The sequence below is a fragment of the Stenella coeruleoalba genome (genome assembly GCF_951394435.1).
Source record: "Stenella coeruleoalba genome assembly, chromosome: 14".
Classification (NCBI taxonomy): Eukaryota; Metazoa; Chordata; class Mammalia; order Artiodactyla; family Delphinidae; genus Stenella; species Stenella coeruleoalba.
The window spans coordinates 68,551,916-68,564,953 of NC_137160.1; the positions used below are offsets into that span (position 1 = coordinate 68,551,916).

The 13,038-nt window shown below is 38.9% G+C and overlaps 1 protein-coding gene across 5 annotated transcripts in view; it reads left to right on the forward strand.

Annotated features, from left to right (window-relative positions):
- The window catches only part of TTC28 (tetratricopeptide repeat domain 28), a 594,505-nt gene that overhangs the window by 420,868 nt on the left and 160,599 nt on the right, over positions 1 to 13,038 (forward strand). For all 5 annotated transcript variants that reach the window (XM_079943481.1, XM_079943479.1, XM_079943480.1 and 2 more), the window contains one exon: positions 6,585 to 7,092. In XM_079943481.1, coding sequence (XP_079799607.1) covers positions 6,585 to 7,092 — 508 coding nt within the window. The remainder of the gene's footprint in view (positions 1 to 6,584; positions 7,093 to 13,038) is intronic.

Below are 13,038 nucleotides of genomic sequence, written 5' to 3' on the forward strand. Positions count from 1 at the left end.
TCTCTAATCATTACACACTCTGTCATACTTCATGCCTTTGCTTGTGCTGTTTCCATTTCCTAGAATTACCCACTCCCGCAATGAGGAAAACTCCAATTTATTTATTAATTTTTAACTAACAGACTTCATTTTTAGAGCAGTTTTAGATTTACAGAAAATTGAGCAGCTAGTACAGAGTTCCCACGTTCCCTTTCTCTTCCCCATTCAGTTTCCCCTCTTAGTAACATCTTGTATCAGTGTGGTACATTTGTTACAATTGAGAAACCAATATTGATATAATATTGTTAACTAAAGTTCATAGTTTACACTAGGGTTTACTGTTCGTGTTGTACAGCCTATGGGTTTTGACAAATGTATGATGCCCTATATCCATGATTATAGTGTCATGCAGAATAGTTTCACTGCCCTAAAAATCCCCTGTGATCCATCCTTTTCGCCTGCTGAAACCACTGATCTTTTTGCTTTCTCTATAGTTTTGCCTTTTCCAGAGTGTCATGTAGTTGAGATCATACAGTGTGTAGTCTTTTTTTTTTTTTTTTTTTTTGAGGTCTCTTCCATTGCGGAGCACAGGCTCCGGATGCACAGGTTCAGCGGCCATGGCTCACGGGCCCAGCCGCTCCGTGGCACGTGGGATCTTCCCAGACCGGGGCACGAACCTGTGTCCCTTGCATCGGCAGGCGGACTCTCAACCACTGCGCCACCAGGGAAGCCCTTAAGACTGGATTCTTTCATTAAAGAATATACATTTAAGGTTTCCTTCATATCTCTTTGAGCCTTGGTAGATCATTTCCTTTTAGTGCTGAATAATACTCTATTGTAAGGATGTATCAAATTTTATTTATCCATTCACCTATTGAAAGACATCTTGGTTGCTTCCAGTTTTTAACAATTGTGAATAAAGGTGTTACAAACATTCACGTGCAGGTTTTTGTGTGGATGTAAGTGTTCATTTCATTAAGGTAAATAATGCAGGAGCATGATTGCTGGATCATATGGTTTGAGTAGGTTTGTAGGAAACTACCCAACCATCTTCCAAAGTGGCTGTCCCATTTTGCATTCCCATTAGCAATGAATGAGAGTTCCTATTGCTCCACATCTTCACCAGGATTTGATATTGTCAGTTGTCTTAGATTTTCACCATTCTGATAGATGTGTAGTGGTATCTCATTGTTGTTTTAACTTGCAATTCCCTGATGACATATCATGTGGAGCATCTTTTCATATGCTTCTTTGCCACCTATATACAGTCGGCCCTCCATATTTATGGGTTCTGCATCCACAGATTGAACAAACCACATATCAAAAATATTTGAAAAAATTCCAGAAAGTTCCAAAAAGCAAAATTTGAATTTGCCATATACCAACAACTACTTACATTGTATTTACATTGCATTAGGCATTATAAGTCATCTAGAGATGATTTAAAGAATATGGGATGATGTGCATAGGTTATATGCAAATACCATGCCATTTTACATAAGGGACTTGAGCATTTGCAGATTTTGGTATCCATGGGGGTTCCTGGAACCAATACCTTGCAGATACTGAGGGAAAACTGTATCTTCTTTGGTGAGGTATCTGTTCAGGTCTTTTGTCCATTTTAAAGTTGGGTTGTTTTCTTGTTGAGTTTTAATTTTTTTTGTTTTTTGTTTTTGTATATTTTGGATACAAGTCCTTTGTCAGATAGGTATTTTGCAAATATCTTCTCCCAGTCTGTAGCTTGTCTTTTCATTCTGTTCATGGTATCTCTTACAGGGCACAGTTTTTAATTTTAATGAAGTCCAACGTAGCAATTCTTTCTTTCATGGGTCATGCCTTTGGTGTTTTATCTAAAAATTAATTTCCAAACCCTAGGTCCCCTAGAATTTCTCTTATCTTCTAGGAGTTTTATAGTTTTGCATTTTACATTTAGGTCTATGATCCATTTTGAGTCAATTTGTATGAAAAGTGTAAAGTCTGTGTCTAGATTCACTTTCTTTGCATGTGGATGTCCAGTTGTTCTAGCACCATTTTTTGAAAAGCCTGTCCTTTCTCCACTGAATTACCTTTGTTCCTTTGTCAAAAATTAGTTGACTCTGTTTGTGTCTAGAGAATTTTCTTGAGTACATGAATGAATGAACAAATGAACCAACCAACAGACCCCAAAACACTCCAATATCCGTGTAAGCTTTGACCACTTAAAGTGCTTTTACCAACACTAAGTGTTGGATATACCAATGATTCCAAAATGCCCCGGAGTAAAGGGTGAATTTTCTTATGTCTACACTTGCAGAAGAGTAATACGAGTAATATGCTTTAGCGTATGAAAATAATGACCCTTCCTGCCATCAGTGGGGCACACTTCTTGTGTCGTGTTTTTAGTTGTGGTGACATATAACATCATGTTCTATTTTCTGGTCATCTTCTACCACATCTTTGAAATGAATAAAGCTAAGTTAGGGTAGGAAGAGAAATGAAAATCTAAAATTTTTGAGCATCTTCTGTGAGCCTTGAAATGGGCTCTTTACAAGTTCTATCTTATTTAGTACTCCTCAGAGCACTGTGAGATGTTAATATTTCCATTTACAGATGAGGAAACTGAGGCTCAGAGATGTTGCAGAACTTGTGTAGTATCACACAGTTTGTCCTTTGGACCCATGCATGCCTGATTCCAGAGTCTGCCCCTATTCTTCTATATCCCTCTGCCTCTTGGGTTGCAGGTGGTTAACCCAGTACCTTGGGTTCGTGGGCACTGAACTGGCAAGGAATACAAGGTGCATGTGGATTTGGACAGTGAAGATGAAAAACTGTATTTCTGGTACTAGCTGTGGGTGCATTTCCCCTTTTCTTAAAACTACATGCAATTAGTCAATCAGCAGGTATATCAGATATTCTCTATATGTGCATTTAGTCATCCCACAAAATATAACTCTTATAAAATACATACAATAAAGGGAAAAACATGCTAGTTGTGAGGAACACGTTTAATTTTGCAAAATAATGTTTAATGGTAGTATCATCAATGTGGTTTTTTGGGTAGTTTACACTTTCTCTATTTCATGTCTCAAACTGAAAGTCCTGAAAGGTGGTTTGAAAAAATATGAGCAAATTTCCTTCTCTAGCTCCATGTCCCACGAAACTGACTCATCAGGTGCAGTTCTTCCGCAAATATTTGGGGCACAGAGCAAGGGGTAATGACTCCTGTGTGCTAAGTCTGCAGCTGGAAATCATGCTTTGGCAAGAACATAAGTAATTTATATCTTGTAAAAAGAGAAAAGTATTGTCTTATTCCAACCAGAGAGTTTGTTAGCATAACTGTTTGTGTGCATTTTGGTATTCAAATACAGATGTTCCAAAATGTTTCCACTGTGGGAAGCAGCTGCTGCTATTCTAGCACAAAAATCTCAAAGAGATTAATATACAAAGGCAGTGTGAACCTTAGTGGCAAGTGCAGCATCTGCTTGAGGTGGGGCCTGTGTTTCCCTGTAGATAGTGGGTCTTCAGATTCTCCTTAACAGCCTGAAACCATGTTTCAGATCTAAGCTTATTCCACAGGAACAGGAACAAAGACAAATGATTAATTTGTAATTCACTTAGCTGATAAATATGATCACGTTATTTGCCCAGCAGCTGTAAAACACTGGACTTCATGTCCTGTGGCAACTGATATAGGAATATAGATGTTTGGTTGTAATGACTGATGTTTTTGGTGCCGGTACTAGCTTCTGCTTGGTAACAGAGCTCAGCCCAGACGGCCTGCAGTCATAAAACATCATCCACACCTTAGTGATGCATTTACAGAGAACTTTACAGTTTACTCAGGACACTCACTTGCACTGCTTCATATGATCCCATCCTACCCTTGGAAAGTACATATGCTGTCATTATCAGAATGGTTTACATATAAAGAAAGTACAGGTGAAGAAGTGACATGACTTCTCAGGGTTACACAGCCAGGGCCTCTGACTCTAAATTCTGTTCCATTCTTATACTACATCAAGCTGCCTTTCTAATTTCAGAGGCTATGATATGTGCTTCATAAACTATATTGACCTTTCTAGAGTTGCCGGTTTCCAGGACACCTGCGAGAAGAGTCCCAGCCTGATAGCGCTGCCTGTAACAGGAAGGTGCCAGGGAAGAGCTAATGCAGTAGTCCTTCCCTCTTTCCTCACAGCCCTAAAGGGGAAATGCCCCAATACTCTCTTTCCTTATGTTTGGGAGAGCTTCAGCAAATGAGCTCCTTTGTCTCCCTGGCATTTACAGAAATGAAGAACCAGAAGCAGAAGATCCCTGGGCTGTCATTTGGAGTTGCCACATACCACAAGTTTCTAAGAACAGTGATGCCTGGGGTGCTGTGCCTGCCCCAGGCCTTATTAATCTATTCCCTACAGTGTTCAAGGGCTCATTGCCTCCAACCAGATCTACTATTTGGAATTATCTAGTGAATTATTTATGGTTTACACATTTGACAGAGGCTCATGGCTAAGTTTGAAAACACTCAGTTCCTGGGACCTAGAAACCTCTGGAAAAGCAAGGCTCAGAGAAGTTAAGTTTCTGAAGGTCCCAGGGCTAGTAAACATCAGTGCAGTTTTGAACCAAGGGTGTCTGATTGTAAGTCACACTGGCTCCATAGTGAAAGAGCCATGTGTTCTACTTTGAGGGCAGCAAAGATTTGCAGGTGGGAGGGTTTGTGGACTGTGTCCTGCTCTCTAGCCTGGCTTGGGCACAGAAGGACCTCAGAGAGTAAGGAGGGGAGGGCCAATTACAGAAGGAAAGGAAAGAGACTGAGTCCCCCGCCCTGTAGCAAAGGAGGAAAGGAGATTGTCGGGTGTGGGGAGGGGAGTTGTGAGCAGTAGAAAGGCCTGTGTGCACTGTGCCAACAAGAAGTCTTAACTTATGATCCTGAAGAGGTTCCTGAAGTAGGAACCTGAGGCCAGTACACATCCAAGTGGCATGCTCTTGGGTGACATCATTGCTGCATCTGCCAGAATCACATTGCTACAGGACTGTGATTTTCATGGAATTGTTTCTGCTCTCCACCACTCAGAAAAAAAAGACAAACCCCAAAAGTACATTTCTAAGTGTTTATTTCCTCTCTATTTTCCCCAAGCTTTTTGTTGGAACATCTGTGAAATGATAAAAGCAACTTAAAACTATATGGAACCTTTTGCAGATACACAGTTTGCAAGCATTGTAAAGATGGTCAGTCTCAGTCATTTTGATCAAAACTGCTATTTCGCAGGCAAAGAAATAAGGTAGCAAATCACTCAACTATGAAATATTAATAAAAGTGTTCTGAAGTGTATATAGAACACATCTGATAAAGAAATACCCTTACTCCAGGTGGGATGGCCTTCCCTTGTTGTTATTCCCTAGCCTGGAGGCCCTGGTGAAGATCACTTGCCTACTTGTGACAGAGTTTACCCTTTGTTCTGCCAGGATCACGTATTCATGGTACGAAGAGGGAGCATCATGAAGAAAGGGGGCTACGTGGCTCTAGCTGTAGGCACTGTGTGAAGGAAGGGAAGGATAGGCAAGTTGTTGAATGAAAAGAAGCGCAGGAGAGCTCGGTGTAACTTCCCTTTTATGTCTCTGCAAAGGAGTTAGAAACTAAAGACGAGAATCTAAGACTATCTGCACTTGGTAAAATTCTAGAACCCGTGTAACATCTCCTTTGTTATTTTTGTTTCCCTTTGGTTCACTATGTCAATATAGAGTCATTTTCATTAAAACCTTTAAGACAAAAAGGGCTCATGTTCTTTTCTTTAGACAAGAACTATTTGAGTGGCGAGCAGTGTGAGGGGACTAGGAAGATAGCATCTTTCTGCACAGAGGCTGGGGTCAGAAGAGAGAGCCTCTAGGCAAGAAAAGCAAAGCTCGAAGAGCAATGTGAGCCTAAAAAGGGGTGGTGAGGCCCCGTGGGGACTACCACATTCAGAGATGTAGTTGTAACTCCCGTTATTTTCCTCTGCGGCTCATCTAATCTAAGCCTTCCACAGTAACCAGCACTGATGAAGTCACATTGAGTTAACAAAGATAAGAGAACAGGACCCTCCATTGGTCCTGGGTCACAAAATTATCAATCATCAATCTAAAGATCTCCCTTGCCGTTAATGTATCCATTTGCTTTGGGAGAAGACAAGAATTGAGAAATGCAATTTGAGTGCACTCTTTGAGTGCAAAGAGCCTAGCATGGATTTCTCCTATGAATTTCCTATGCTATATTACATGTAATAATTAATTTTGATTTTCTTCAACATTTTCTTATGCTGCAGAGGTTAATAGCTATTAACAGAGATATAATATCACAATATTAGAAATGTCAAGTCTTTAAACTAAGATGAACGTTATATGGCACACAACCTGTTTCTATGAGATTCGGTATTGAATGTTACTGATTAAATTGCCGTTGTCTTTTATTAGGAACTTGCTGTTTGGATGTGCTCTTTTTCAGTTCTGCATAGGTCTGCAGACCAGTGATAGAAACACCATTAGAAATAGGTTTGGATGGTTATGGGCAAACTCTCTAACATTTTATCAGCTGAAACAAACCAAAGCCATTTTCTGATGTGCTTTCTTTTCTCTGCCTTATCCTTTCTCTCCAGGCAGCTTCATCAGCCCTGAGCAGTCTGGGCCACGTGTACACAGCCATTGGAGACTACCCCAATGCACTGGCCAGTCACAAACAGTGTGTTCTTCTCGCCAAGCAATCCAAAGATGAGCTTTCTGAAGCCCGAGAACTCGGTAACATGGGAGCGGTGTATATTGCCATGGGTGATTTTGAGAATGCTGTGCAGTGCCATGAGCAGCATCTGAAGATAGCCAAGGACCTGGGCAACAAGCGAGAAGAGGCCCGCGCCTACAGCAATCTGGGCAGTGCCTACCACTACAGGAGGAACTTTGACAAGGCCATGTCTTACCACAACTACGTGCTGGAGCTGGCTCAGGAGTTGACGGAGAAGGCCATTGAGATGCGGGCCTATGCTGGCCTGGGCCATGCTGCCAGGTGCATGCAGGATTTGGAGAGAGCTAAACAGTACCATGAGCAGCAGCTGGGCATCGCTGAGGATCTCAAGGACCGGGCTGCAGAGGGGCGAGCATCCTCCAATCTGGGTAAGGACAGGATTGCTTGCGGGACCCAGGGTCAGGGCCAAGGGCTAGAAATAGCTGGAGTAACCCACTATCTTTTACAGGAATCTGTGTGTTTATATTCAAAAGTATCTCCTCATTGTGTGTGTTTTATATTTCCTTCAGATATATGTCCTTGGAGCCTGCCTGCTCTAAATCACAGGATCTTTTCTGTCATCACAGTGCTCTGAGGTTTAGAACTCTGAAATACTGGAAAAACAAAACACCCCAACCTTTAATCTGTCTAGAGAGAAGAACGACCAGATTTATCTAATTAGAGAGAAGGGGGATGAAGTGAAGAGACAAAGCTATGTTTGGTTTAAATGAAAGGGAAGCTTGCTAGGAAGTCATCAATGGAAGGGAATTTGAGAGGATTTTTAAATGTTTAGAGGGAGTTCTTTACTTGGTGACTTTAACCCCAAAGGGAATGTATTATTTCCCCTCAATGTATGTGTATTCACAAATGATGTTGATAGTTATAGTGTAAATGTAAAATTATTTTTTGAAAAATTTAAATAAGATAGATTTGCAGTCTGTGGTTTGATAGGACTTGGTTACAGTTAAGATATTTATAGATTTGGGGGAATTTATATGGAATGGTAAGAGGTGATAAGTATTAGTAACTGGCTACTTTTTAGAAGATATTGTTATCTTTTCTTGGTACCCAAACAGATGTTGGTACATAATGAATGAAAGGAACAGATGTGTTCAGAAGTATAAGCGGAACTCATCCTTGTGCCTGGAGCCCATGGTTTGTTATGTCCACAGGGACTCAGGGTGGGGAGAGGACAAGAAGACGGTGACCTTATTCGTATTAGTGTATGCTTAGCGGATATTAGTGGCAATGCACTGTAAAAGTCAGTCCCCTTTTCTTTCGTGACCTACAAAACCCTATTTCTCTTTATATAATTTTAGCACTACTTCTCCCTCCCCTCTACCTCCGCTTATTGTAACCATATGTTTCGTGAATATGGTTGTTTGAAAAAGTCTGGCAAATCCCTAGAGGTGATGGTGAAGATGGTATTGAGATCAGAATGAGAATCTAGAGAGCCTGATAAAAACCATAGAAATAAGTTCTTGGTATGATATATTCATTCAACAGATTTCAAGTATTTATTGAATCATACTATGTGCTGAATCCTGGAATAATTGCCTTACATGGTAGAGAAGTTTGAAAAAAAAATCCTTGCCCTCAAAGAGCTTATAATTTAGTTGGGAAAATAAGATTAATACATAGGACAACGGTGTTAATGATGTTGTGTAGCCATGAAATTCCCAGAAGGGAGGCCCTGAGGGCTGGGAATAGTCTGGAAAGCTTCTTGGAGGAGATGACGCCCAGGTGGACCTTGAAGAATAGCTGAGATTTGGTCAGAAATGGGATGGCATTGATGGCAAGGAGTACGTGAAAGAAGAATTTGATGCAATAGGTTGGCATATCTGAGGGATAGTGGCATGATTAGCCTTCAGGAATGTGCTAGAGGATGGTAGAAGGTTATTATGAAAACTAGGCAAGTAATTGTTAGTGAACAGGAACTCCTGAAGGTTTTGAAATGTAGAAGTGAGAACATTGACTAGATATTTAAGGAAGACAAGTCTAGCAGTGGCACATAGGATAGGTTGGAGGGCTTGAAACCTGGAGTGTAGAAGGCTGTGCATATTGGACAATTCATATTTCTCTATCATCTTGTGTCAGAAATCTATCATTTTGATTAGTTGTATTTATTTTCCAAAGACTTTGTTCATTTCATCTAAATTGTTGAATTTATTGGCATAAAGTTGTTTATAATACTTACTTATTTTCCTTTTCATGCTTGTAAGATATATAGTGATATGTCCTCTTTCATTTCTGTTATTGGTAGTTTGTGTTTTGTACCTGTACTAACCCCCTCCCCCTTTTCTGGGTCATTCTAGCTAGAGATTTATCAATTTTCTTGCTTTTGCTTTTGTTAAGTTTTTTCTATTGCTTATCTATTTTTTAATTTCATTTTTCTGGTCTCATTTTTATCATTTTCTTCCTGCCGCTTTCTTTGGGTCCTCTTTCTAGCCTCTCAAGGTTGAAACTTAGGTCATTGATTTTAGACTTTTTAAATTTCTAATACAAGCATTAAAAATATAAAATTTCCTCTAAACACTGCTTTAGCTGCATCTAATCATTTTTGATGTATTATGTTTTTACCTTCGTTGGGTTTAAAATATCTTCTAAAATTGTTTGTGATTTCCCTTTAACCCCCGTGTTGTTTAGAAGTGCTGTTTAATTTAAAACATTTGAGATTTTCCTAGAAACTTTATTGTTATCAAATTCTAGTTTACTTCTATTGCAGTCAGAGAACATACTTTGTAGGATTGCAATAGGTGTCTCTACAGATGTTGCTTAGGTCTAGGTAGTTGATAGTGGTGTTCAGATCATCTTTGTCTTTTTTGATTTCTTTGTCTATATGTTTTGTCAGTTGCTAAGAAGGAGGTTGTTAAAATCTACAACTGTTAGTGTGGACTTGTCTGTTTTTCCATTTAATTCTGTGAAACATGGCTTCATGTACTTTGAAGCTTTCTCTTTGGGCAAATATTCATTTATGATCGTTTTTGTCTTTCTGACAGATTGGCCCTTTTATCATTATGAAATGTCCCTTTTTATCATTGGTCATGTCTTTTTTTCTTGAACTACTTGATCTGATACAAATATATCCACTCCTACCTTCTTATGCTTACTTTTTGTGTTTTCCATTTTTTTTCTGTCTTTACTTTCTATTTCTTGGTGTCTTTAGTTTGTTAACTGCAGATAACATCTAGCTAGGTCTTGCTTCTTTATTGATTTTCACAATTATGGCCTTTTAATTAGAGAATTTCATCATTTAACAGTTAATGTAATTATTGGTTTTGTTAGATTTAGGTCTGTTATTTTACTGTTGGTTTTCTGCTTGTCCCATTTATATTTTGTTCTCCGTTCTTCCTTTCCTGCTGTCTATGGGTAAATTTAATCATATAGACTATATTTTAACTTGTCTATTTGCTTTTTAGCTCTGTCTTTGCATAATTTTTTAATGGTTGCTCTAAGGATGGCATTATATATCCTTAACTTTTCATGGTTTACTTTGAGCTACCATTGTACCACTTCCTGTAAAATATAAGTACATTATGACCTTGTAGGTCCACTTACTCCCCACTCCCTGTACTTTATGCTGTAGTTCTCACATTTATTACTACACCTATATTCTTTTTAAACTCCACAGTACAATGTTAGTTGTTCTATTTTATATTATCATTTTAAATGATTGAGAGGAAAAATAATATTTTCTGTTTATCCACTTATTTATCATTTCTTGTACTTGCATTCACTCTTGAAGATATGAGTTTCCATCTGGTATTATTTCCCTTCAGCCTAAAGAACTTCATGTAGCATTTCTTGTAATGCAGGTCTGCTAGTGATGAATTCTCTTCATTTTGTTTACTTTAAAATGTGTTTATTTCACCTCATTCTTGAAGGATATTTTTTGCTAGATACAGAATTCTAGGTTGGTAGATTTTTTTTTTTATCTTTCAGTGGGTTAAAGTAGTCTTTCCAGTGTCTTTTGGCCCCCATTATTTCTAATAAGAAGTCAGTGGAATTAATAATCTGTATGGTGTATGCTAATTTTTTCTTGACAGTTCACAAGATTTCTTCTAAATTTGGTTTTCAGCAGTTTATGATATGCCTAAATGTGGCTTTCTTTGTATTTTTTTCCTTCCTATGGTTCTTTGAGCTTTTGAATCAGCACATATATATTTTTGCCTGAATTTAGGGAATTTTTACCTATTATTTTTAAAATATTTCTTTTTGTTCACTCCCTCTCTTCTCTATTTATCTCTCTGCATTACTTTGGGCCTTTTGATTTTGTCCTATATATTGCTGAGGCTCTGTTCATGTTTTTAATTTTTTTTCTCTGTATTCTTCAGATTTGAAAATTTCTGTTAATCTTTCTTCAAGTTCACTAACTCTTCTGTCATCTCCAATCTTCTGATAAACCTATCTGGTGATGCAGAGTTTGGGATTCCCCAAGACTACTCTCACTTCTGACATTAACAGCAAGCAAGGGTCACCCTCAGGTTCAGTAACTAGGAGGACTCACAGAATTCACTGAAAGTTATTGTTATACTCATGGTTATGGTTTATTACAGTGAAAGCATACAGATTTAAATCAGCCAAGGGAAGAGGCACATGGGTTAGAGTTCAGGAGAATTGTAAGCACAAAGCTTCCAGTTGTGTCATGGATGGTGCTAACTCTTCCAAGCAGCAATATGTGACAGTATGCACAGAGACTCCCTTGAGCTTTCTTTTCCAAAGTTTTTATTGGATCTTGGTCACAGAGATATGGTTGACCACCTGCATGAGTGACCTTAGTTTCCTGCCCCTCTGGAGGTTGAGCTGAGAGCCCCCACTGTAAATCATACTGTTACCATCGACTCTCTGGCATGGTCAACACCCTCAAAGACTCTTAGGTTGGGCATTCTGAGGGCTTCGAAATTATTTCCCAGAGCCAGGGGCAAAGGCTGGACCTCTCTGGGCAAGGTTAATTCTTTACTGCATTGGTGCATTTTAAAATTTAGATATATATTATATTTTTAGCTCTAGAATTTCCATTTGGTTCTTTTAATTAACATTTCAGCTTTCCTGCTAAGATTTATGTGTTTATTCATTACATGTATATTTTCTTTCACATAACGGCCCTAGTTATTACAAAAGCTTATAAAACCTTGTCTGCTAATTCCATGTGGGTCATCTCAGAGTTAGACCCTATTGATTGCCTGTTGTTGATGTTGTTATTTTTTTAACAGCTCGATTGAGATATAATTCACATAGTATACTATTTATACATTTAAGGTGTGTAATTCAGTGGTTTGTAGTATAGTCACAGAGTTGTGCATTGATTGCCTTTTGTTTTGAGTTGTTAGTCACATTTTAATGTACTCTTTGAAAAGGGATTATATCCAACATTGTCAGTGATACTTTATAGAGACTCTGGATTCTGATATATTTCTCTTAATAGTATTGATTTTTGTTGTAGTTGTTTTACCAGTTAACTTGACTTAATTCAAGCTCCAAATTCTGTCTTCCCTGTGTTGGGTAGCAGCTAAAATCTCTGTTCAGGTCTTTAAGCTTGCTTAGATTTGGCCTTGCACATGCATATTTCATGAGTTAAACAGAGATCTGTGTAAAATTACAAATCCAAGGCTCTCCTCTATGGCTCTCTCTGGGATTTTTCCTTTGGTTCTTCAAGCCAGAAAGACAGTGTGTTTCTACCTGAGTTTTAGCCTCACCACACGGCACTAATGGGGTTTGCCCTCTGGTCCCTGCCCCTGCAAAATGTCCTCTGGCATTTCAAAAATGGGAAACTTACCCAATGCCTTTCCCTTCTGCAAAGAGTCAACTCCAACCTCCCTACAGTTTCTCACTGCTTTTGGTTGCACTCCAGTGTTTTTAGATAAATTCCTCCCCCTGCTTCCTCCATGCTGGCCTCCTGCCCCCTCCATGCCAGCCCTCCTGCCCTGCCCCCTGTCAGACTTTATAGTTGTTATCTATAGGAGGGTGGCTCTGAAAGGAGGTACTCCTCCATTACTGGAAGTAGAACTTCTCCTATCCATGTTTAACCCATTGCAATTTGATTTGCACCTTTTGTCCCCTGAAAAAGATCAGCAGTGATCTCCAGATGGCTCAGTTGAGAGATCTCTTGACAGTTCTAAATTTCCTTAATCAGTATGCAACATTTGGCAGCCTTTACTAAGTTTTCCTTGAAATTCTCTCCTCCTCTAGTTTCTGTGAAGCACCACTGTCCTGATTTTCTTCTTGGCTGCTCTTTCTGTACCATCTTCATTGGCTTTTCTTATCCTTCTTTTTTAAAAATGAACAATTTTAAAAGTTACAAAAACAGTACTTACTTTGGTAAAAAATTCTTATGG